This window comes from Apodemus sylvaticus, chromosome 9 (genome assembly GCF_947179515.1).
Source record: "Apodemus sylvaticus chromosome 9, mApoSyl1.1, whole genome shotgun sequence".
NCBI lineage: Eukaryota > Metazoa > Chordata > Mammalia > Rodentia > Muridae > Apodemus > Apodemus sylvaticus.
Genome location: NC_067480.1, coordinates 93,703,099 through 93,727,338, shown reverse-complemented (window position 1 = coordinate 93,727,338; position 24,240 = coordinate 93,703,099). Strand labels below are relative to the sequence as shown.

At 39.2% G+C, this 24,240-nt stretch overlaps 1 protein-coding gene across 1 annotated transcript in view; it reads right to left on the bottom strand.

The window, feature by feature from the left end:
• Col9a1 (collagen type IX alpha 1 chain) overlaps nucleotides 1–22,145 on the bottom strand; it is an 83,078-nt gene extending 60,933 nt beyond the window's left edge. Inside the window, exons 1-5 of the mRNA XM_052193268.1 lie at nucleotides 22,111–22,145; nucleotides 21,611–21,684; nucleotides 20,501–20,578; nucleotides 20,259–20,391; nucleotides 13,239–13,635 (exon numbers count right to left, since the gene is read on the bottom strand). Of these exons, the coding sequence (XP_052049228.1) occupies nucleotides 13,239–13,635; nucleotides 20,259–20,391; nucleotides 20,501–20,578; nucleotides 21,611–21,684; nucleotides 22,111–22,124 (696 nt within the window). The 5' untranslated portion in view covers nucleotides 22,125–22,145. The remainder of the gene's footprint in view (nucleotides 1–13,238; nucleotides 13,636–20,258; nucleotides 20,392–20,500; nucleotides 20,579–21,610; nucleotides 21,685–22,110) is intronic.
• Nucleotides 22,146–24,240: the final 2,095 nt, after the last annotated feature.

Here is a 24,240-nt window from a genome sequence, read left to right as displayed (position 1 = left end):
AATTTAGTCCTGAAGGAAACATCCTCCATGGAGCGGTAGAGAAATCTAGAACTTGGTGGTGGGAGGGATGCTTAAATTATTTAAATATTGGACACTATTGTTCATTATTTGAAGAGGGATAAACTTTTAAAGACTTAAAAATCCAGTGCAAATAATGTCTAATACTCTCAGCAGGGTGTTAGGGGAGGAAAAGTAAGGCAAGAAGGAAACAGAGGAAGCCAAGAGTTGCCAGGTCTAAAGCTGAAGAAAGCCTTGAATGGCAAGACAAAGAAAACCTGCAAATCCCACCAAAAGCCAAAAGCCATGCTGGACCATCTTCTAGGGAGGCAGATTTCTTGTTTAGTGATGAAAATTAGGTCTGTATTTTTTGGTCAGTAAATTCTACTGACCCTAGCATGCCTTCATGTGACCAGTCTCAAAATCTAAATACTGCTGCTTTCTTTCAGCCCATAGTGATGTCCATTGCTTCCTATCTACCAAATGGATCAGCTCTAGAAAGGTATGAGATACATTTCTGCCAGCTCTAGAAAGACATGAGATACAGGTTTGCCATTGCTACGGATACCTCCAGAGATGGCACTGGGTAGAAATGGAAGCTAAAACAGCAAAAAGTTCTTCGAGTCCAATAAATGTAGCGAGAGTCAAGCCCCAAAGGTGAACATCTCTCTTATAAAGAGAAGGGGAAAACAAGAAGTCAAGTGACATAAACACCCTGAGCTGCTATCAGGACACACTTTAAGATGAAAAATTATCTATAGGTTGTGGAGCACTGTGCCGTGCTAACTTTACAGTAGAACACAGACATGCCTCAACGAATTCACTCAGCTACACAGCCTCTCAGAGTTAAGTCACTTCAGCCAAACACTACTTTTACCAGAGTTTTCTGGTTTACTGGGAAGAAAGGAACCGTTTGAGTTTTATTTTAAATTGCAGTAGAAGTTTTAAAAAGAAGATGGAAAGTGGAATAGGAATAAATTTTTATTTGATGGCAGTGGAATATGTGTCATCTAAGGCTGGAAACAGATAAAGTGGGACAAGGGAGCCGACTCCTTACAGCAGGTCATCTAGCTAGGAAGGGGCAGAGGATTTCTAAATTTCCCTAATTAACAATTTGTCTACTACACCTCCCAACATTTCTGAATAATGCGCACTATCTCCATGGCATGTCTTACTTCTGATACAGGAAACCATTGCGTTTGCCACCTGAGCATCTATGTTAAAGAGGAATAGAGAAGAAAAGGAGAGATCAAAACTTGTTACGCTCGCTCCTACTGTCTTCTAGAAACTCCTGAGCTGGATTAAGAAACTTTCATTAGCATTCAAAATTGCCCCCATCTTGTGTGCTCATTATAGAAACACGCCCAGGAACATCCTCTAAAAATCGACAGCTGTGTCTCTATTCAGTCACAGGTTCACGTGTGCAACAAAATAACACACGGAAAAGAGAATTATCCTTCCTTTTCTTCCCAATAACCACATAAGAATTTAACTAGATTCTGAAAAAAATATATATTCCTCATTCCCAGCCCTCAAAATGAAAAATGACTCCCCTCAAGTTTATTCACTAAATCTTGTGTGAACTGGTCATTCAAACTAGGTATTCACTATGGGTGCATGAGATTCTCCTTTAGAAAAGTGATTCGCCCTGATAAACATTAATTACACGGCTATCCAGGAAACCTAAATCCTTTGTTTAGATAGTTCATCAAAGTTACTTATTACAAATGTGAAGTACTTCATTAAGCTGTCACCTCAAAAAAACGTAATGCTCTCTGAATAAATTGGAGCATCCGATTAAATATGCAGAAAATGCAATTGTGGCACCAAAAAAATGGGGAAGCAAAATGTATTTCATCTGTGAATACAAGCTGGGCTGTTCAAAGTGCCACATAGATCAAGGGTTTCTGAACACATCTGCGTATTCCCATAAACACCACCTACACACTAATAATCATCTATACAACAACCATTTTTTGGCATGCAATGTGAATTTCAATTTGCATGCTAATTATTTTGAAGGAAGATTGGCAGAGTGCTTTTGTAAAAGTCACTTTCATTATACAGCTAAAATGCTGATTTCCACATTTCTCATTTTCATACCTGGGATCCTTTCTGCTCTTTGAATATTCACTGACAAAATATACGTGACAAATATTTTAATTTAGTCCTTCAGTCAACATGTTTAAAAAAAAAAAAAGCCCAGAATAAAGCAAGCACTGCGGAAATGGTCTACGAAAGCCAGATATTCCCCTCTCCACAAACAGTTCACAGGCTGTAAGGGGAGAAACATGTGAGTAGAGAAACGAAACCTTCCAAAAATCTACTAAGCAGAGCATAATGCTTAGTAGAACAAAAGGAAACGCCATCTTTTCTACCTCCTTCATTCAAGGAAAATGGAGAGTTATGAGCGGGAAGTCCTCAAATCTGTCCAGATTTGGCCATCTCTACAAACCTTAAACCAACTTCATTTCCAAAGCTAGGTTAAGGCTTAGGGAATGACATTAGTGCTGAGGCCCAGATTCCAGCACTCTTGTCTTTATTTTCCTGGGCCATTAAGTTTTTTAACACATCTCCAGATTACTTATAATGGTACAAGTTTTGATTTTTATAAAATGAATTATTTTTACAATTTGGTAATATTAAGCACCTAGGCTAATTTTTGCTAACAAGCTTGAATCTTCATTAAGCTGTCTAGTCAATGACAAATAGTATGTATTTAATAGTAAAAAGAAAGAATAAATATATTTTGTCCAGCCAATAGCAACAACAACAACAAAAAAAGAATACAGAGGTCTCAGATCATATCCTGATTTATGGCTTTTGATGAGTTGTTGGCTTTTCCTGTCATCAAGACATCCTGTCTCCAGATGACACTTGCTGGGAATGCAGCAGGAAGCTCAGAATCAAGAGAAAATAGCCAACATGGAGCTGGCACACTGAGAACATATTCATTTATTAAATTGTGTACCTGAAGATTAATATTATGAAGGACACAAAAATATTATTTAAGACCACTTATGTGGTCTGCATCCAGAGGTGATCATGAGTCACAATGCCCAGGACTGATCGTATGCCACAGTGCTCCATACCCAAATACCACCAGGAGAGAGCACGTATGCCAGGAGAGCTGACAAGCCTGAGAGCACAGGTAAGACCATCACTTCTGTTCAAATTCCTGACCCAAGAGGGACCTTCCCAGAGCCATCAGGACACAGGAATCAAGGAATAGCCAGGAACAGGAACCTTCCAGTTTCTGTCTATACCCCAGAGCTGACCCTGTACCACAGCTCTCCATACACAAATTCCTCCCAGAGAGAATTGGTTTCCCAGGAGTACTGGCACACAGGCTTGCAGGAGGGACAATCCACAGTCAGAGACAGCAAGACCAGCTAACACCAGAGATAACCAGATGGCAAGAAGCAAGGGCAAGAACATAAGCAACAGACACCAAGGCTACTTGACATCATCAGAACCCAGTTCTCCCAACACAGCAAGCCCTGGATACCCCAACACACAAGAAAAGCAAGTTTAAAAGTCACATCTCATTATAGTGATAGGGGATTTTAAGAAGGACACAAATAACTCTCTTAAAGAAATACAGGAGAACTCAGGTAAATAGGTAGAAGCCCTTAAAGAGGAAGCACAAAATTCCGTTAAAGAATTACCAGAAAACAGAACCAAACAGGTGAAGGAATTTAACAAAACCTTCCAGGATCTATAAATGGAAATAGAAGCAATAAAGAAATCAAAAAGGGAGACAACTGTGAAGACAGAAAACCTAAGAAAGAGATAAGGATACAAGAGATAGAAGAGAGAATTTCAGATGTAGAAGATACCATAGAAAACATTGACACAACAGTCAAAGAAAATGCAAAATGCAAAAAGCTCCTAACCCAAAACATCCAGGAAATCCAGAACACAATGAAGAGACCAAAACTAAGGATAATAGGTACAGAAAAGAATGAAGATTCCCAACTTAAAAGGACAGTAAATATCTTCAACAAGATTAGAGAAGAAAACTTTCCTAACATAAAGGAACATACAAGATATGCCCATGAACATACAAGAGGCCTACAGAACTCCAAATAGCCTGGAACAGAAAAGAAATTCCTCCCATCACAGAAAGAATATGAAAAGCAGTAAGAGAAAAAAGCCCAGTAACATATAAAGGCAGACCTATCAGAATTATACCAAACTTCTCATCAGAGACAATGAAAACTAGAAGATCCTGGGCAGATGTTATACAGATCCTAAGAGAACACAAATGCCAGCCTAGGCTATTATAACCAGCAAAACTATCAATTACCATAGATGGAAAGACCAAGATATTTCATGACAAAAACAAATTTACACAGTATATTTCCCACAAATCCAGCCCTACAAAAGATAATAGGTGGAAAAATCCAACACAAAGAGAGAAACTACACCCTAGAAAAGGCAAGACAGCATATTCTTTCAACAAACCCAAAAGAAGAAAGCTACACAAACATAATTCTAGCAACAAAAATATCAGGAAGCAAAAAAAAATCAGTATGCCTTAATATCTCTTAACATCAATGGACTCAATTCCTCAATTAAAAAAAAAACATAGAAAAACAGACTGAATACATAAACAGGACCCAGCATTTTGCTGCACACAGAAAACACACTTCAGTAGCAAAGACAGACACTACCTCAAGGGCTTGAAAACAATTTTCCAAGCAAACAGTTCCAAGAAACAACCTGGAGTAGCCATTCTAATATCAAATAAAATTGACTTTCAACCAAAAATCATCAAAAAAAAAAAAAAAGACATGGAAGGACACTTAATACTCATTAAAGGAAAAAGTCTACCAAGAAGAACTCTCAATTCTGTACATCTATGCTCCAAATGCAAGGGCACCCACATTCATAAAAGAAACTTTACTAAAGCTCAAAGAACACATTGCACCTCACATAATAATAGTGGGAGAATTCAACACCCCATTCTCTTCAATGGACAATGAAAACACAAACTAAACAGAGACACTGTGAAACTAACAGAAGTTATGAACCAAATGGATTTAACAGATATCTATAGAACAAGTCATCATAAAACAAAAGAAAATACCTTCTTCTCAGCACCTTATGGTACCTTCTCCAAAATTGACCATATAATTTGTCACAAAACAGGTCTCAACAGATACAAGAAGATAGAAATAATTCCATGCATTCTATCAGATCACTACAGACTAAGACTGGTCTTCAATAGCAACAAAAACAACAGAAAGCCCACATACACATGGAAGCTGAAAAATGCCCTATTCAATGATAACTTGGTCCAGGAAGAAATAAATAAATTAAGGACTTTTTAGAATTTAATGACAATGAAGGCCCAACATACCCAAACATATGGGACACAATGAAAGCTGTGCTGAGAGGAAAACTCATAGCCCTGAGTTCCTCCAAAATGAAACTGGAAAGAGCATACACTAGCAGCTTAATGGCAAACCTGAAAGCCTTGGAACAAAAAGAAGCAAATTCATCCAAGAGGAGTAGAAGTCAGGAAATCATCAAACTCAGGGCTGAAATCAACCAAGTAGAAACAAAAAGAACTATACAAAGAATCAACCAAACCAGGAGCTGGTTCTTTGAGAAAAATCAACAAGATATATGAACCCTTAGCCAGACTAACAAGAGGGCACAGAGACAGTATCCAAATTAACAAAATCAGAAATGAAAATGGAGATATAACAACAGAAACTGAGGAAATTCAAAAATACCATCATATCCTACTATAAAAACCTTTACTCAACAAAACTAGAAACCCTGGATGAAATGGACACTTTTCTAGACAGATATCAAATACCAAAGTTAAATAAGGATCAGATAAGCCATCTAAATAGTCCCATAACCCCTAAAGAAATAGAAGCAGTCACTTAAAGTCTCCCTACCAAAAATAAAGCTCAGGACCAGATAGGTTTAGTGCAGAATGCTATCAGACCTTCAAAGAAGAGCTAAAACCAATACTCTTCAAACTATTCCACAAAATAGAAACAGAAAGAACACTACCTAATTCATTCTATGAAGCCACAGTTACACTGTGTATTCTCCCTGGGAGATGCAATGGTTTCTCTCTAATCAGGAACCTGTCACAATTTCTTTTCATAGAGGACTTCATAAGAGATTTTTTTCTACTTCTATCATGCTTAATGTTCCAAACAGATTTTAAAAATTGATTGAGTGCATATTAGTTTTAGCTTCAGAAGATATCATATACATTTAAGAGGCATTTAACTAGCATGAATTATTCTGATGAGGTAAAAAATGTCAATACTGAATTGTACATTTTAAAATAAATTTTATTAGTTTTATTTAAAAATAATAAAAGATAAATTGGAAGCAAAAAGAGAGACCACATATTGCTTTAAAATGCATTTAGCAGTAAATATTAAAGCACTCAAAATGGTAACACAGTTTTTCTGGCCAAAGCCATCACGTAACATATATTATGTGAATGGGTCCAAACAGCAATTGCTATTTTCACACACAGAGATGAGAGGATAGAGAGGATAGAGACAGTTTTAAAGAGAGGGAAGGGAACAAACACAAGAATAAGACCTATGCAGAGGAGGACACACATTAACTGGGGCAGAGTACACAGCAGGAGTTTCCTCAGTATGGACCCAGGAATTTCAATATATTGAGTTTTACCATCAATGATTACTCTTCTGTGGATAGATATGGTAAGAAGTGAGCTGATTTAGAAGATCATTTCATGAAGATACTTCAGGCAGGAGCTATTATAGGGGGTTTCAAGAAGTACTATGCATTGAACTATAAGGAGGCATTCTGAGTAGCTTCCAAACAGAACGAAATACCACTCCTCCATCCACAACCTCTCCTGATGCTGTTCTATTTTCTACTCCCCTTTATACAAAACTCAAAACAGTGTCTGTGCTCAGTTTCCAATTCCTCTCCTCACTTTCTCTTGAATCCTTTCCCACTGAGTTTTCATTCCAACAGACCACAGGTCTTCGATTCACTCACTGGTCTCTCAAACCAACAGTCGACTGTCAGCCTCCACCTCACGTGACCTGTCCAGCCTTGAAACAACTCTTGTTACATCCACATTAAATAAGTCTTTCTCCTCAACTCTTGAGACACAACAACCCTGTTTCACTCATCAGTCATACACTCTTCCTTTTTAAATAAATCTTCCTTGTTGTGACGATAATCTTTGCTCCCTCAGAAGTGAGTCTTCAGCACCACACTTAGGACTTCATGGCTTTCATAATACATAAATGTTCGCAACTTCCAGAGTTCAGTTCCTGGATGATCCTCCCCCTTAAACTCCAAGAGCTCCCATCTTGCCTGCCCAGCATCTTTCCTCAGATGCCTAATGATGTGGTCTCTGTAACCTCATCAGCTATTTCTCGTTTCCTCTTCTAGTCATCTTGCTTCACAAGGACCCTCAAATATCAGGCAATACCAACCCCTGTCCCTTGTCATCCATGTTCTCTCTCCCTGAGATCTTCCTCTCTATGATATCTCTAGATTCAGATCCTTCAGGCTATCTGAAAAGTGTTTATTTCTGAGTGAGTCCCACTTCAACTCCCCACTTTGTTTTCCCTGGTAACATTTATGATTTCCTGGTATACCGCTAACTATTCAGCCCCTCCCCAGAATGTAAGCTCCATTTTGGCATTAACTTTTGCATTTCTTAGTCATCTAAAGTATGCCTGTAACATAGAAATAGCTGTTGACTTAATGACAGAACACACGAACTATACACTGTTCCAATCACTAAAACCATAGCTTCTTATATTTCTCAAATACCACAAATGCTGACCATGACATCCAAACTTATTTTCCCAGGTTATGATATGTGCATGGTATTCACATTTGTAGGTTAATGCGACTCAATGCTACAGAGTAAAGAAGAAGACAGATAGCTCTTCCATCAACAGTTCTGCCAGCTCTGACATTTTTCGCTGAATCTGATGAAAAGAAATCAGAGCAAATTCGCTCCTCAAGGCATCAAATATGTCTACGTTGATTTACTGGGAGTATGCACACAGGTAAAGAGAAGAAAGATTTGAGTTATTTATGGAGAAAGTCACATAAACTTTCATCCTCCCTCAAACAAGGCCAAACTCCCAACATGCATCCCTGAAAGGGGAGAAAGTCCAGCTTTGTTTTCTAATAGAGCTGTACCAAATAAGTCTCCCGGGCAATCAGGCTGACAACAAGCACTAAAGAAGCTGTCATAAAATAACATGCGTGTGTGGTAAGCTGCCAGGAAACCACTCTTTGCAGTGGGATAAATGGCGTCTCAAAATACAGGCATGAGGAGAATGAGAAACTGGAAATTTATTGCCTTAAAGTCAGAAGTATCAAACTTAAAAGGCGTGCATAGGGAAAAAACATAAAGTGCTCCGAGCCCAGTAAATAACTGTAAATGATGAGAGTGTGAGTGAATTGCGGACCCTGTGAGCACCCACAAAAGCTTCTTGGAATTGGTTTCTTTTTCCAATTTAGAAAGGAAGGAACACAAGATAGGGCAGATTGGCAGAAGCACGAACGGCCACAGTGAAAGTCTTTTAGCACTGGTGATCCATCAAAGGCCTAGGTTCCCTTTTTATTGTGCGGTTCTTATACCAACCTCTGATGGCTGATAACGCCTGTGGAAAGGACACTTTGCTTTGGGTTTACTTACTAAAAAAACAAACAAGTGTTGACCCTGAAACAAATAGCTCATCAAGAGAAAGTGTGAAAGATTAGAATTAACCCAATTATATTCAGAAAAAACTAAAAGAGTGTATTATTCAGAAAATTCTTCTTTAAAATGTTCCCTTTTTAGTTTCAGACTATTTCATGGTGTTTTTTTTTTTTTTTTTGGTTTTTGTTTTGTTTTGTTTTACTTAAAAATTCTTTGAAAGTGACCCAGAGAATCTGCTGTCTCCAAACTGAGGAATAGGTTTCCTATTAGTGTAGCTTTTCTGCTGCTCATGATATATGTGTATCAGTAGCCATTACCCTTTAAGACCTACGTGGTGGACAGCGTCAATAATTCCCAAAAAATTCAGTTGTTTAGGCAAATTGATGAAAACTCCAAGAAGATAAACTATGAGGTAAAAACAGGGGTCTAGGGCAAAGCATGGACACCTGAACTTTGCAGACTCATGTGGATTGCTTTAGTTTTGAAAAGTGATGAATAATATAAGAAGTCTTTAAAAGTTTGGAAAGGAATGAATTGAATTGATTCTATGTATATGTGTATGTGTATGTATATGTGTATGTGTATGTGTATGTGTATGTGTATGTGAATGTGTGTGCCTATGCGTATGCATATGTGTTTGTGCATATATGTGTGTGTGTGTGTATGCATGTATGTATATATAAATATGTAAAATTTCCAAATGAGAAACCATCTGTCTCAACTACTATTCCTTCTCTCCAAGATTCCTCTCAGACACCATTTCCTTTCATAAGGCTCCTTGATGCTCCCTCCTAACCCTTCTACCCTGACTTGACTGAGGGGCTCACATGGTGCATTCTCCAATACCATACCTCTGTTTAGGTTCCACTGTTCATTTTCTGCTTATATGAATCCTTATTCATCATGGCCTGAAGGAGGCAACAGCTTTTTGGGGGGCAGGGGGAGGCACACATTTTATGGGTATTCCTAGCATATAAGCACTCAAAGAAACTTTACTAGATAAATAAGCAAGACTAATGTTTAGGGACACAATTTATACTCCTCAGTCTTCCTTTATTTCTTAACGTTTATTTTATTTGTGCTGAAGAATAAATTCTGAAGGGAAAAAAACTCCATACAATCCATAAATGCCTTTGAAATTAAGAATAATGAGATCAACTACAAGGAAAGGTGTGTCCTTATGTGTCCTTCCTTCCTTCTTTTTATTTATTTTTAACTTTTTTGAGATGGAGTCTCACAGCGTAGCCATGGTCCACCTGTAACTCACTATGTAGATGAGTCTGATCTCAAAGTCACAGAGATCCCCCTGCCTCTGCCTCTCAAATGAACCACCATACCTACAAAATGCATGCTCCCCCCCCCAAAAAAAACTGACTGGAATTAAAGACAAGAAAGTAAATTACAATTTTAATACCTAGCGCTGTTTCTTGCAAGCCAGTAATCCTAGTTGAGATAGGCTATTTTGCTGAGTCAGTGGAAATGGGTTTTATCTGAACAAAATTGTTCTAAGGATTAGAAAATTAGATGCAAGGGATTTCAAAAATTTCAATTGCTATATTAAAGGCACTAAGATTGTTTGTTTTTTTTTTTTTTAAAGAATAAATGGGCTTCTCCTTTCTACTTTTCTTTTGGAGAAGGAGAGAAAGAAGAGGAAGAGGAAGGTACAAGGGAAGCTGGAGCGGAGGCAGGGGAGGAGGGCTACATTAGCAAAAGCTGAATTTGACATTGTCACATTGATGTCTTGAATGAAGGAAGGGTTTTTTCTGGCCTATAGCTTTCATCCATTATCAATGCTATCAATGGCACCACACCACCAACCACCATCCAATGTTGAACTTGATGGAGATTTGGGATCAGATTTCATTTGTTTTTAGAAAGGGGTCAAGAGTCTAGAACTGATTCTGGGAGGGAAGCGAATTATACATGCCTCTACACAATCCTTTTAACACTAGTGAGTGACAACATAATGACTTAGAAAAGCTCCTTACAGTACTATTCAGCCATTAGAAACAATGAATTCATGAAATTCTTAGACAAATGGATGGAACTGGAGAACATCATACTAAGTGAGGTAACCCAGTCTCAAAAGAGCATTCATGGTATGCACTCACTGATAGTGAATATTAGCCTAGAAACTTGGAATACCCAAGACACAATTCACATATCAAATAATGCCCAAGAAGAAGGAAGGAGTGGCCCCTGGTTCTGGAAAGGCTCAGTGCAGCAGTGTAGGGGAATACCAGGACAGGGAAGTGGGAAGGGGTGGATGGGGTACAGGGGGAGGGAAGTGGGCTTATGGGACTTGCAGGGAGTGGGAATCAAGGAAAGGGGAAATCATTTGAAATGTAATTAAAGAATATATGAAATAAAAAAAGTATGCACCACCACTGAAATAAAAAAGAAAAGAAAAGCTCCTTATTATACTAGAAGCACAGTGTAAAACTAGATGATAGACTCTTGGCTGCATCCCTACACAATAAAATGGCACAAACTTGTCTGATGTTGTGCTGTGAAATGGGATTTATCAGAACCAAATGACACACCTATAGGAAAGTAATATTGAGAGTTTGTCTCTCTGGAACCAAATAATATTTAAAGGCATCTTCACTAGCACCTAGAAAGTAGAATTATATGATCTTGAAGGGTTTTTAAGGTCATTGAATCCCTTTTTCAAACAACTGACACTCAACACATTTTTAAGGCGCTGAGAACTCCTCTCCCTTGCCCACATCCAAAAATGTTACTGGCTTCTCAGAGGCTGTGTTCTTTGAAAACCACTCCAGGGTCATTGCAAAGTTTCTGCTTCACGGAATTTGAGCATTTCACAACAGTGGCCACATCAGTTTTCTAACCCAGCCACTTGAAGTGCCATGACTCATTAGATGAAGAAATATCTTTCTCAAGAGTCTACAAGCCAGAGCAGTAATGTGGCAGCTACAAATTGCTTCTTGCCTATCACAGAATATAGAAATTTCACACCGACTTTCACACTAATCATAACTCTTCCTGTAAAAACAAGTTATTTGAACAATTCCATTACTAAGGTCCCAGTCCACAAAAACAATTCAAAACCACTGCATCACCCTTGCCACCGTCTATGACCTAGGCTCTGTGACCAGATTGTTATAGCTCCATGCAGTAGAAAAAATTGATTAGCGTCAACAGCTTATTTATATTGAATTTTATCCCATTCTGTTCCCTTAAAAGAATACTTGTCCTTTAAGGTTGTACTTTTAAATTACTGTCCAAATGCTTTAAAATATTCTTAAAGAATTGCTAGAAGGTGCTATTTGATACAATAGTGGCATCATTACATTCTTTACTTTGATATCAATGGTTTTATACAGTGAAATAATGAATAGAGCTTTAAAATTCTTTCCTTCAGGCAGGAGAGATTGCTCCTTGGTTAAATGCCTATGCTTTTGCTGATGATGGAAGTTCGGTCCCCAACACCCACGTCAAATGATGCACAATTTTCTGTAAGTCTAGCATGAGGGAATCCAATGTCTTCTTCTGGCCTCCAAGGACACTACACTCATGTACACAGACAAAAATACACAAAATTTTAAAAAATCGTTTTGACAATTATTTTCTTCTATTTCACAAAGCCTAGTTCTAAATAAACCCATATCACAGCACTTATATAATTTTTATTCTTGATCATCAAAGACCATGTGACTTCCCAACTTTGCTTCTTACCATCTTCAGTTATAATCCTTCACTCACCTCCCACAAGCACTCCACTGACATCCACACAAATTCCTGAAATCAACTAACTAGTCTCTGGACTGTTGAATACACCCCAAATACTCCCTCAGTTCTCTTTTTACAATCTTCCCTTCTTTTGCCAATTCAAATGCTTCCCTTTCAAAATATATTGCTTCCAAAAATCATAGACTCCTTGACTAGCTGTATTCATGACTTATCTCTAGTCTTACTTTAAAATTTATAATTAACTGTAAATACATGACACGTGCTACACTAGTGCGGGTTTCCTTGTTAGTTGTCTCGATGTCTTGAGGATGCTCCAGATTGGTGTATATCACCTTCCAAGTTGGCCTTGACTTGAAAATTATCTGCTTAACTAAAATTCTGTGTTCCACACAGCACTCAAAACTGCCAGCAAAAGCTTTTTGAATGAGTGATGTATTTAATAAACTTTACAAAGTAACTATCCATTGTATACACTATATCCATTGTATACACTATATCCATTGTATGCTCTATGTCCATAATGTGCTCTATATCCCTTGTATGCACTATATCCATTTTATACATTATATCCATTGTATACACTATATCCATTGTATATGCTATATACATTGTGCATGGTACATATCCATTGTATGCCCTACATTCATTGTGTGCACTATATCCCTTGTATGCACTATATTCATTGTATACACTATAGTCACTGTGTACACTATAGCCATTGTATACATTATATTCATTGTATGCACTATAGCTGATGGTCAAAGATATCTTGAGTGCTGACCTTTATCCACGCAGGTTTGATTTCAATTACTATTGTGATGATACCTTGTGATTTTATACTTACGGGAACAGAAACCTCAGGATTGTCCACAAGTTTTCCCAGCACAGCAAAACCATCAGCATCAATCTGGCCTCTCGGCTTTATAGGTAAGGATTCGATCCTGATGCAGTCAATAAAAAGAGTGGCGCTTGTTCTTTCCACGCCAATCATGAGCTTATGCCACCGGGAGTCAAACAAGGATTGCAAATTCAAGAAGTCTGCCATTTGAAGACTCCCATCCAGTCCCTTGTATGAAAATGCGACAGACTTTGTTTGGCCATTTATCTTCACGCCAACTTGCTCCCTCCCTGAAGAATCCTGGATCTGCCAAATGTTCCAGTGCTTTTCAAGTGTGCTGCCAGTCATCCGGAAAGTAGTTAAAAAGGAATATTCTTCAGGCAGTCCACTGGGATACAAATGCCTGAGAAGAGTTTGAAAATAATAAATATAAAGCTTGTTTGATGTGCATGTACATATTTACCATTTTACTGTGTTTATGTTATTTTGAATTCTAGTCCTGCAGAAAGGCTACAGTGTGAAAAAACTATACAGCATTTGTTCTTTGATGACATCTTATATGAACCTTCTCCAGTTCAATCATTCATATACATTGAAGTTCCACCCTAAAATACACATTTTAAAAATACCTCCCTTATAACAAACAACAACAACACACTCTTGCAATGTTCTAGACAACATTTCCGTGACTTTAATATTATCTGCTTAACATTTCCTTCAAAAAATGAAAGAGGGTATTATTTAAAGTCTACATTGACTCTACTAGCTTATGAAAACTATATAATTAAAGTGGGTTTTAACTTTTTTACATATGTTAAAATTATTTGCTATTTTCATAATTGCTAGCTACTCTCAAGAATTGTATCCTAGAAACATTTTGAAAATTGGAACCAGCTACATCAAATTATGTAAGGGCTTCTTCCCACTAAGGATGTCTTTTTCGAGGATTTGGGAGTATGCTAGTGATGTAGCGGGTGACTGTTTTATGCTTGTTCCTGGATGTATAAGGAGCAGTGCACGATCAACTCTTCCTTCTCTACTCCAACTCCACCATGCTTCCGTCTACCAAGTAAGGTTTACAGCGTTGCGACCTCTTCCCTGCATTAAATGGAAGCTCCAAGCAGCAGAGTCCCTAAGATGATCCTTATCAACCTGTCCTTATCTGTCGATCTTGTCTGGAAGCAAGTTCTTAGGGAATGTCACCTTTCAAAGCTTTTGAAGTAATTTCTTTTCATCTTCTTACAAATATAAGAAAAATCCTCAACAAGAAAGAAATGACAGGAAAACTAAACGTCAGTGAGAAGCGTTTGCCAAATAAGAAAATTGACAATTAGGCATTAAGACCCAGAGTTCCAAACCACCTTCCTTTGGGTTAAACTTTTGAATTTAGTTCCCTTCTTACAAATAATGAAGGAAAGGAAGACAAAAAGAAAGATCCCAATGTGTATTGCTTTTATAGATGACATTTAGTGAACTGTAACATCATATATACGCACGCTTATGCACACACAGTTTTGTAAATGTATACAGAACATTTTTTTAAAACAAGGGGAAAAAATACCTAAAGTTTTCCACAATTTAACTAACTGCATCACTCTAGATATTTGTTTTAAATATACTTTTAATTTCTCAATTGGTTTGTCACACTTCTTTTGATTTTATGTCTTTTTAATTCCAAAATAATCTCTATAAAGGAAACTAAGGTTCTCATGTATAAATATACTCATTTGGAATACTAATAGAATACATAATTCTTAAATGCAAGGTCACATCAAGAATACCTTGTGCGTATCTCTCTTCATACATATGAAAATTACATGTATTTGTATACAGATGTAACTATGACTAATATGTAAATAATCTTTTAGAGTAGACAAGTATGTTGATAGGATAATAAGGGAAAATGCCTCATTGTTCATAGGAATAAAATATACATATTTGTATGTACCAAAGACTGTTAAATATCTCTGAAACCTACAGAACAGACAGCCTAATGTATTATTAAACACCCAAGATTCCATTCTTGAAAATATGCTATGCCTATCAATAAGCAAACCTAAACTCATATATAATTTAAAAGAAGTTGTGTCTATAAATGATTTATTGTATCCCAATCTTTATGAAGTACCTTAAGTGGAGAACCATATGGGTTTGAATAAAAGATTCAAAAGTCTTTGAACCTTAAAATATTTGTTTATGACCTTAATACTGAGAAAGATAGTGTTTGTGTTCCAAAACAAAGCAAAAACAGCATGTTTTGAAATGGTAGTTAAAAATGGGAAGCTATTATGCCTTTTTAAAAAAGAATAAAAGGAAGCACAGCCATGACTCTTAATTCTTCATAATTATGAAGATAAATAAGTAAAAATTATCTAGCATTGGGTTTTTTGTAGTGTATTTTCCCCCATGAAGATTCTATGCCTTTTCCCCCCACTGTCTTGGGGTCTATATTCACCAGTACAAAAAGTCTCATTAAAAAGCAAGTGTTTCTGTTCCCTGAGAATGAGTCCAAGCCTTCCTTCCTTACCATCTAGCTTTGACATGAGTAATTTAAAATGACTCTAGAATGACTCTAGAATGATATCTAGAATGACTCTAGATATCAACTGAAGAATGGATGAAGAAAATGTGGCACATCTATACAATGGAATAGTATACAGCTATTAAAAGCAAAGACATCATGAATTTTTCAGGCAAATGGATGGATCTTGAGAATACCATCCTGAGTGACGTAAGCCAGTCCCAAAAGACATGCACAGTATGTACTCACTCATAAGTCAATATAAGCCATAAAATACAAGATACCCATGCTGCACTCCACCGACCCAAGAAGCTAAGCAAGAAGGAAGGCACAGTGAGGAGGCTCGAATCTTGCTTAGAAGGGGAGATAAAATAATCATAATCATAAGAGGCAGATGGAGGGAATTAGTGCCAATCATGAGAAACCTCCTTTGACACATTGGCTAGGGGAGTCAAGCAACTTTTCTAAACAACATAGCTATTTCCAGTGCTCTCCATTTCATTCAAGAATCTGAAGGCCAGTCTCTACAGCCGAAGACACCACACGCTTTAGACATGGAGCTTGGAGGACTCAAGCTGCGTCTGACCTGGCAGCCTACTCCGCGAGGACTAACTCTTGCAGTATTCCAATGCCCTATGTGCCCTATGCAAGCTGCTTTGGAGAAAAGCAGACAATAGTCCAGCATAGCTCTGATGCCTGTGGACCACAGCAATGACCAGCATGGCAAAATATGCCATAAGTGCAATAATGGCAACATAGATTGGTAGCAACCAATAACCATCTAAAGGGACTTAAGGCCTGCTTAATATGAGGGAATTTGTGCCTGGTACTGTCAACCTAGCCAACCATCCATGGCCCGCGAGGTCATGGAACCTTGAGGAGAACTTACTATTGACACTGTCCTAACCAGTAGACTTTCTAACTGCATTCAAAATATATATCCTGCTACCCACAGATGCATGTAGCTCTCATTCCTCATCAAAGAAGCCTTGTTTATAAAGCAGAGGCCATAACAGAAATTCACAACAAGTCACAATGCAAACAACTGGCTGTGGAGTACAAAACAAAATGTATACATCTACAAAACAACCCTATATGTAAGATTCAGCAGGCCTCACAGAAGAGGGGCTGGGGACATTCTAAGAGCCAGAGGACCAGGATAACTACCAAGAGATATGACTTCTAAAGCTACACCCATGACACCTCAGCAATGTGGTTGCTTAAAGACCAGTGACAATGCTAGTTGACATGCCAGCATGCATCAGAGAAATCTCACAAGGCCCCATGGAAGATAAAGAGCTAAAGACAATCAATAACTATGGAGAGATGGAAAACCAACCTTTCCCAAGGAAGAATTTCCTAACTGGCTACCAACTAGGAAGCCTGTGTATGTGTGTGTGTGTGTGTGTGTGTGTGTGTGTGTGTGTGTGTGTGTGTGTGTGTGAGCAAGCAACATTAAAGGGATCCACATGGTTGTATTTAGACATTTAGGCATATGTATGTGTCTGTGTGTCTGTGTGTCTGTGTGTTTGTGAACATACCAATTAAAGAATAAGAGGACATGAATTTGAAAGGGAGCAGAAAAGAAACAGGATAAGTTGGTAGGAGAAGAAAAGGAAAATTATGTTAAAAAGTCCAATGCTATTTGTCGCGACCACCCTTGTCCAGCAAGAGATAACGTGGCAAACAGTTTATTCGGGAACCTTGAACAAAGCTTCTTCTTCTTCCGGGGAGTGCCCACCAACCCTTTTTATGCTGTCCCAAGATCAAATCAGGTTAAGCCCCATGGGAACTGCTGGTAGGCTGTCTCTATGCAGAAGGGGCAAGAAGCAGCAGGCTTTCTAAATAGGTGTGGCGCTTAGCAGCTTCCTACAGCTATTTAAAATAATTTTTTAAAAATAATTAAAAAGAAAGAAGCCATTAAGGTGAGGGTTCTACTAAGAGTGAACACTTATCCAGCCACCAGTGTTCAGGCTTTGTCTAAGCACTCTGCCGTTATTAATATTTTCTCTATATAGTAACCTTATGACATTGTTCTCCCTTCTATCTCTAAATTTTTAACTAATAAAGCTGAGGCTTAAATAGCTTGCTCTACACCAGCCAGGATTGGGGACGAGAGGCAGAAGAGGAGAATAACTGAGAACCGTGTATAAAAACAAGTACAGAGTTTCACAAACAAGTGTGAGCTAACATAAAAACAGGTAAGATAGAAATAAATGTTGCTCAGGGAAAAGAGAAGAGAAGGCTTCATGATGTAGAACATGACTCCGCACTCTGGCTTACCACCCTTTCCTTCCTCCTGATTTCCGCTTTCTTCCATCAGTTCCTAGTAAGTCCACTGACTGATGACATTACCTACTGCCTGTGCATATTACTTAATTAAAGGCTCTCAGCACTTAGAGGAAAACATCAGAAAGGATGAGCGGGATATAGAGAACTGCACCACCCCCTGTCAGTTTGTCTCTGAACCAAGTTTAATGCCAGCCTGGTTGTGCTTCAAATCAGAAGGGGAAAATATTCTAAAGTTTATTTTAGAGGTTAACTAGTATTTCTTTATGTGAGAATACCATCTAATCAATGAAATGAATGAATGAATAAATAAAGCCAGTTTCTACTATCTTAGTTGGCTTTAACTGACAACTTGATAACTCAGAGTCCCCTGGGGGGTGGGGTCCTCAACAGAGAGACTACAGGTCAGATCAGTCTGAGGGCGATGTCTGTGGGGAATCGTCTTGATTGCTAGCTGATGCAGCACAGTCTGCCCACCTCGGGCAGCACCATTCCTTAGGCAGGTGGTGCTGAGCTATGTAAGAAAGCTCACCAAGCATGAGCCAGGAGGTAGCATTCCTCCATTATGTCTGCCTGATGTTTTGTTTGAGTTCCTGCCCTAAATTTCCTGGGACTGTTACCCAGAAGGGTAAGGCAAATAAACCCTTTCCTTCTAAAAGATGCTTGGTTTGAACCTTCAATCACATCAACAGAAACAAGACTAGAAGGATGACTTTAATCTTTCCAGATGTGAGTGAGATCCAGGCTCAGTGGTCAGAAGCACCACTGCCTCTGAAACTATGCTGCCTGGCTCTCAGCTCACCCAGCAAGCACCAAGCCTATAAACTTGCTTTGAGGATACTGTTTCCTCCTATACTAAGCAAGAGAAACAATGTCCTTTGTAACAATGTTATGAGGAAGCTGAGAGTAATGTTACTAAATACTCAAGAAAACTATAATCCTCCATTCTTAAACTACACATACAGCTTAAAATGTGAATTTCTACCTTCTGTTTTAATATTATATAAGATTCTTGAAAAACATCCAAGAAATACACAATTTGTATAGGATATTCTTTCACTACTGTGGTTAATTGTTTTTTCCTATGCATCTTAGTGCCCAATAAGGTTATATTTTTTTTATCTACCAAAGGACTCTTAGCTCTATTTTCACAGTGCATTAAAGCATTTTATATGTAACATTCATAAATATATACACGTATACATATCATATACATATCATATACATGTGCATGTGCATATACATACACATACATATACACACAGATTCTTGAAAGCATATGAGAACTGTTTCAGAAGGAGAAATGAGGTGGAATTTGGAAATGGATACCAACAGAGTTCATGATATACATTTATAAAAACTGCATGATGAATCTGTTAGTTTGTACAATGAACTTATAATAACAATAAAAACTCCAAAAGCATATAATAATCATGTTGATCACATGGTATGCTGATGACCCATGACCTAGATCACTGAAGGGTATTCATCACAATGGCATAACCTATTCAGCTCACATATACCACAGAACTTCAGCTATGAAGAATGTATGGATTACTTCTAGGAAAGGAAGGAAATGAAGTAAAAGCTGTGTGCATGGCCCTGCCAGTGTTTCTGTTACAGTCGTTTCCATTTTGTTTGTTTGGCCCCATCCAGGAGCTACGACCACATTTGTGGTTCTATTTCAGCACCAGGACACTTGAACAGCTCCACTGTCAGCCTTCAAAACCACACCGTGGCCTCCAGTTAAATTTATGTTTCACTGCTGGTGCTGTTCACAGAGAGTCCTTTGAGTCGAAACCAGACAAATTACAGAAAAACAGAAAACAAAATTCTAAGAACGTGTCCTGAATTGATGTATAATAGTCTCAGAGGTGTTTTTATTCCTGGAATGGAAAGTAAATTACAAACTTAGCATGAAGAGAAGTATTCAGATGCTAATGATTGATGATAGATGAACACATTCTTTTTGTTTTTTGTTTTTTTTTTTTTTTGTTTTTACTTTTATTTTAGAAGTTCTGGTGATTTAACCCATTGGCTAATACATTGGGGATAAGTGATCTACTACTGAGCTGTAATCAAAGGCCTTCTTTATCTTAAAATAAAATAATCCAAGAAATACCAAAGCAGTGAGAAAAAAAATTTTAGCATTGAATAGCTGTAAACATTTCTAAACGCACTTAAGGAAGGTAACTAGAGTCTTTCTGATAGGTTACCTTGTTGGAATCCTGAAGTCTACATTACTTCCCAGCTTGTAAGCCACTTGTAATGCTGTGGATCCCACCACCCTCTGGATAGTCCTTCGGGATGCAGCCTTCTCAATTTGGAACTGAGAAATCAGGTCAAAGCCTACAGAAAGGGAATAGAAAAAGGAGAGATTGAAAATGAGACTGGTTCTATCCCTTTCCAAACTATATCTGGAAAGCTTGCATTTCCGGTATGATACGTCGCTACTTGCCTGGCAAGTCATCCTGGCCCATCCTGATCTTGGGACACAGTTCACTTCCACCATTAGAAATGGAATTGGCAGGAAATCCTGCAAAAGCAATACCATAATACCATGTCATCCAATGCCTCCACTACAGTACGACGATTCATTAATCTGATGTTAAATAATACTAAAATAATAATATCAATAACCAAGCATCCACTTAAAGCACAATGTTATGCACACTTGCTTGTAAGCTATTCATTTGCCGTGAGTTCAATGCCTCAGTGGTCAGAATCCATTCACCTTCAGCTTCTCCAGGAAGGGATGCAAGGTACGGAACTAGAGAACTGATTTATGATGGGGGAATGTTCCTGCCTGGAGCAGTTGGGGATTTGTTCCATTTGGAACCAGAGCTGCACAGCATCCTGGATGGCATGGCATAAGAAGCCTGTTTGGAAAACTTCTGGTGGTTTGGGCTAGAAATATTCCTTAAATACCACCAACTCTAAATTTACAATGGTGTTACAGTGTCATCCTTGAGCCAGACAAGTGCAGTTCTTGGGAAATTGTCACCACCAAAAATGAGTTCTTATAGCTGAAAAACCCTCTCCTGCCTTGATAAGACTCTTAGACTTCACACACATACACACACACACACACACACACAGAGAGAGAGAGAGAGAGAGAGAGAGAGAGAGAGAGAGAGAGAGTGCTTCAGTACACACCTAACTTTTGCCCTACCCATTAAAGAACATCAAATATTTTCTTTTTAGCTTCCTGACCCCTTGGGAAGGAAAATCCATCCTTCCATCCATCCATCCATCCATCCATCCATCCATCCATCCATGTACTCACTCAATATTTACCTTCACCATCCAAAAGAAGCACCATGTCCGTCCCTAGAGAAAGCACGGCTGTCCTTCCTGCCTACCAGCTTACAGCTGAGACTCCCTTTCCAGGCTCAACCTTGAGCATGGAACCAGCCAACCAAACATTCACCCCATTGCAAATCAAAGAGGGACCGTGTGAAGGATCGTTCGAAGCACAGCCTTCACTCAACCACAGCCCTGCTCATCAGAATCCTGCCTGCTTCTGGTGGCAAGAGTTACTTCACATTCCATAAGCCATGGCTCTTACTTGGACGACGCTTAGGAGTTGCAGATACCCAGGGTCCCAGAAAACTGCATACAAGGAAGAAAACTGGAATTTTCCTGAAGAAGAGAGAGGGGGAAAAATGACCCAAACAGGAATCTCTTCATATAGAACTACTTTCATATTTTAAACCTGCCAAATCTGACTGACACAGACAATCAAATCCCAAGGCATATTAAGTGCCTTTATTTACATTTTGAAAACTCACTTAGGAATTCTTCTTTGGATAAACGCATTCCTGGCTTGATTTCACACTATCTCACTTTCTACACTAACCTTATCTCTGCTTTCTTTTATCTCTGGGTTTGTTTGGGTTTTTTTTTTTTTTTTTTTTTTTGCCTCTTCTTTTGCTATTTCACATGCTTTTGTACTTGCTATACAATCTCATCTGTCTCTTCCCTTAGTTCTCACTGTCTCTCACCTCCCCTTATGCTACTAATGCTGCAAAAATCCTCACCCATCTCCCTCCAGAGGTGCGGGCTTACCAGAAGTTCTCCATTTTCACAGTAGGCTCTCTTTGGTTTATAGGGGTTGCTGGGAAGGGGCTAGAGGGGAGTGCCTACTCCCCAAGACCCCTTCTCTCTCCTTCTTGGACTCCAAGCTTGCTCCTTCTTGCCCCTCACAGGGCTAAAAGCAAAAAGAGTGAATTGGAGGCACGCAATAACTCTTTAAGCTGAAGCAAAGGAAAGGGGTGGAGAGAGGCAGCCTGTAAGCCCAGGCCCAGCCAGGGGTGTGCCTGGCTCAAAGCTAAGTCTTGCTGAGAAGAAGAAAAAAAACAAAAAAACCACGATGTGGGGGAATTTCACCAGAGAAATGCACAAGCTGCTATAGGAATACAGTGCAGGCTTTTAGAAGAGCTATAGGGCACAGTAGAGGCTTTGAGAGCTGTTCTGAGAACACAGTGGAGGCTTTTAGTGGCCACAGGATCCAGCAAAGAGCTGCCTATTCTGAGGCAGAGGTGTGGGGGCTCACCGGAGCCTTGCCGACCAGTCTACCTAGGTTTAACCCCACCTCTTCTGCCTTAGCAGTTATATGAACTTGAGCCGCGTAATTAACCTCCCCACGTTTAACTACTTCATGTGTTAAACGGGACGAATGCAGTTCCTTAACAGCAGTTCCTGAGGAAACCAAATGAGATTGGCAAAGAACAAGGATGCCATGCCAAACTTATCGCCAGCATCCTTATCCTGATAACAAGTCATTGTGTGCCTCCCTCTCTTGTCCCCGCATCGGCAGCAGAGTAGCGTGCGAATCTCACAACCACCCGTGAAGGCAGATCACCTACACATCGTCAGTCAGTGCCGTTGATGCCACTCATTGCGAGCCAGCTCCCTCCCTCGCCAAGGGAAATCCTGATACGATATGACCTCAAACCTTTGACTTGTTCGCTCTCGGTCTCTGGGATTAATAGTATGGGATTGAATAGCTCAGGGAGCACACAACGCATTCTTCTCCATAAACAAACAGAGAGTGAATTACTATGATCACAGACCTAGAGAGGAGGTGTGTGTACCCACACCACTGTCACACGTGCACAGGCCTCCTGAACCTGAGTACTCCTCAGGAGCAACAGGACTCTTGGCCCCCCTGTCCAGCAAAACAGGATGCCCTACTTCCGGTTTCATCTCGGAGGATACAAGTGTCGGAGAACACCCGCACTCAGAGTCAGGTGGGCCAATCATCTCCGTAAATCGTGGTGCCTAATAGTTTTGAGGTTTTTCTTCCTTGAATTATTTTCACGTCTTTGACTCATTAAATTTTTATTCTGTTTTCTTTTTGGTGTTTGTATGTGTAGACATGTTTTTGCATGTGTTGGGGTATGGGGTAGCTATAGAGGAACCTGACGAGGCTCAAAATTGATGCTGAGTGTCTTCCTCCATAATCTGCCACTTTATTTAAGGAAACATGGTCTCTCAGTGAACCCAGAGTTCACTGGGGATCTGCCCCTCATGCTGAGATTACAGGTAGGTTCCGGCTCTGCCTCTCTTACTACATGAGTTCCAGGAGCCAAACTCCAGTCCGCAGACTTGTGAGGCAGTAGCGTTACCTGCTGAGCTATCTCCCAATCCCTTACCTGTTTGTTATTTCAGTAAAGTCTTTCTTACTTTGGCCATTCTCAGCTTGCTGGAGAGTCTCTGGTTGGACCTTGACCAGGCTCTCTTTCTATGGCTTTGTTCCTCTAGCCTACTCATTTGAAGGTGGGTGGGGTCCCCTCTCCCTCCCAGAGAGGGACATTCATTTCTCCTTACTGTGTGGTGCTGTCCACAGACCTTGCTCTCTATCAAAATTCCCAGTCTCCGAGGCAGCTGCCCTGGCTCAGAACGGCGAATGGCCTGAGACCTGCTTATTTGTTTAAGCTAGTTGACGTTTATGTAAAACGAAAAAACGTCCTTCTCGGGAGCTTCCTAATGGCCTGAAATTATGGGAAACAAGCCAGCCTTAGATCTTCAGAGAGAAAGGCATCTTCCAAAAGCAATGACTTTTCTATACAAGCTCTGCGTTTTGTGGATCTGTAAGAAAGAACAGAGGCAATTTTCCTGGGCACGTAGGTGTTTCGGCAATCCTTCAAAGGGTTTGAAAGAACTCGCCTTTGTGCTTGCCCCTTCCCACGCCAC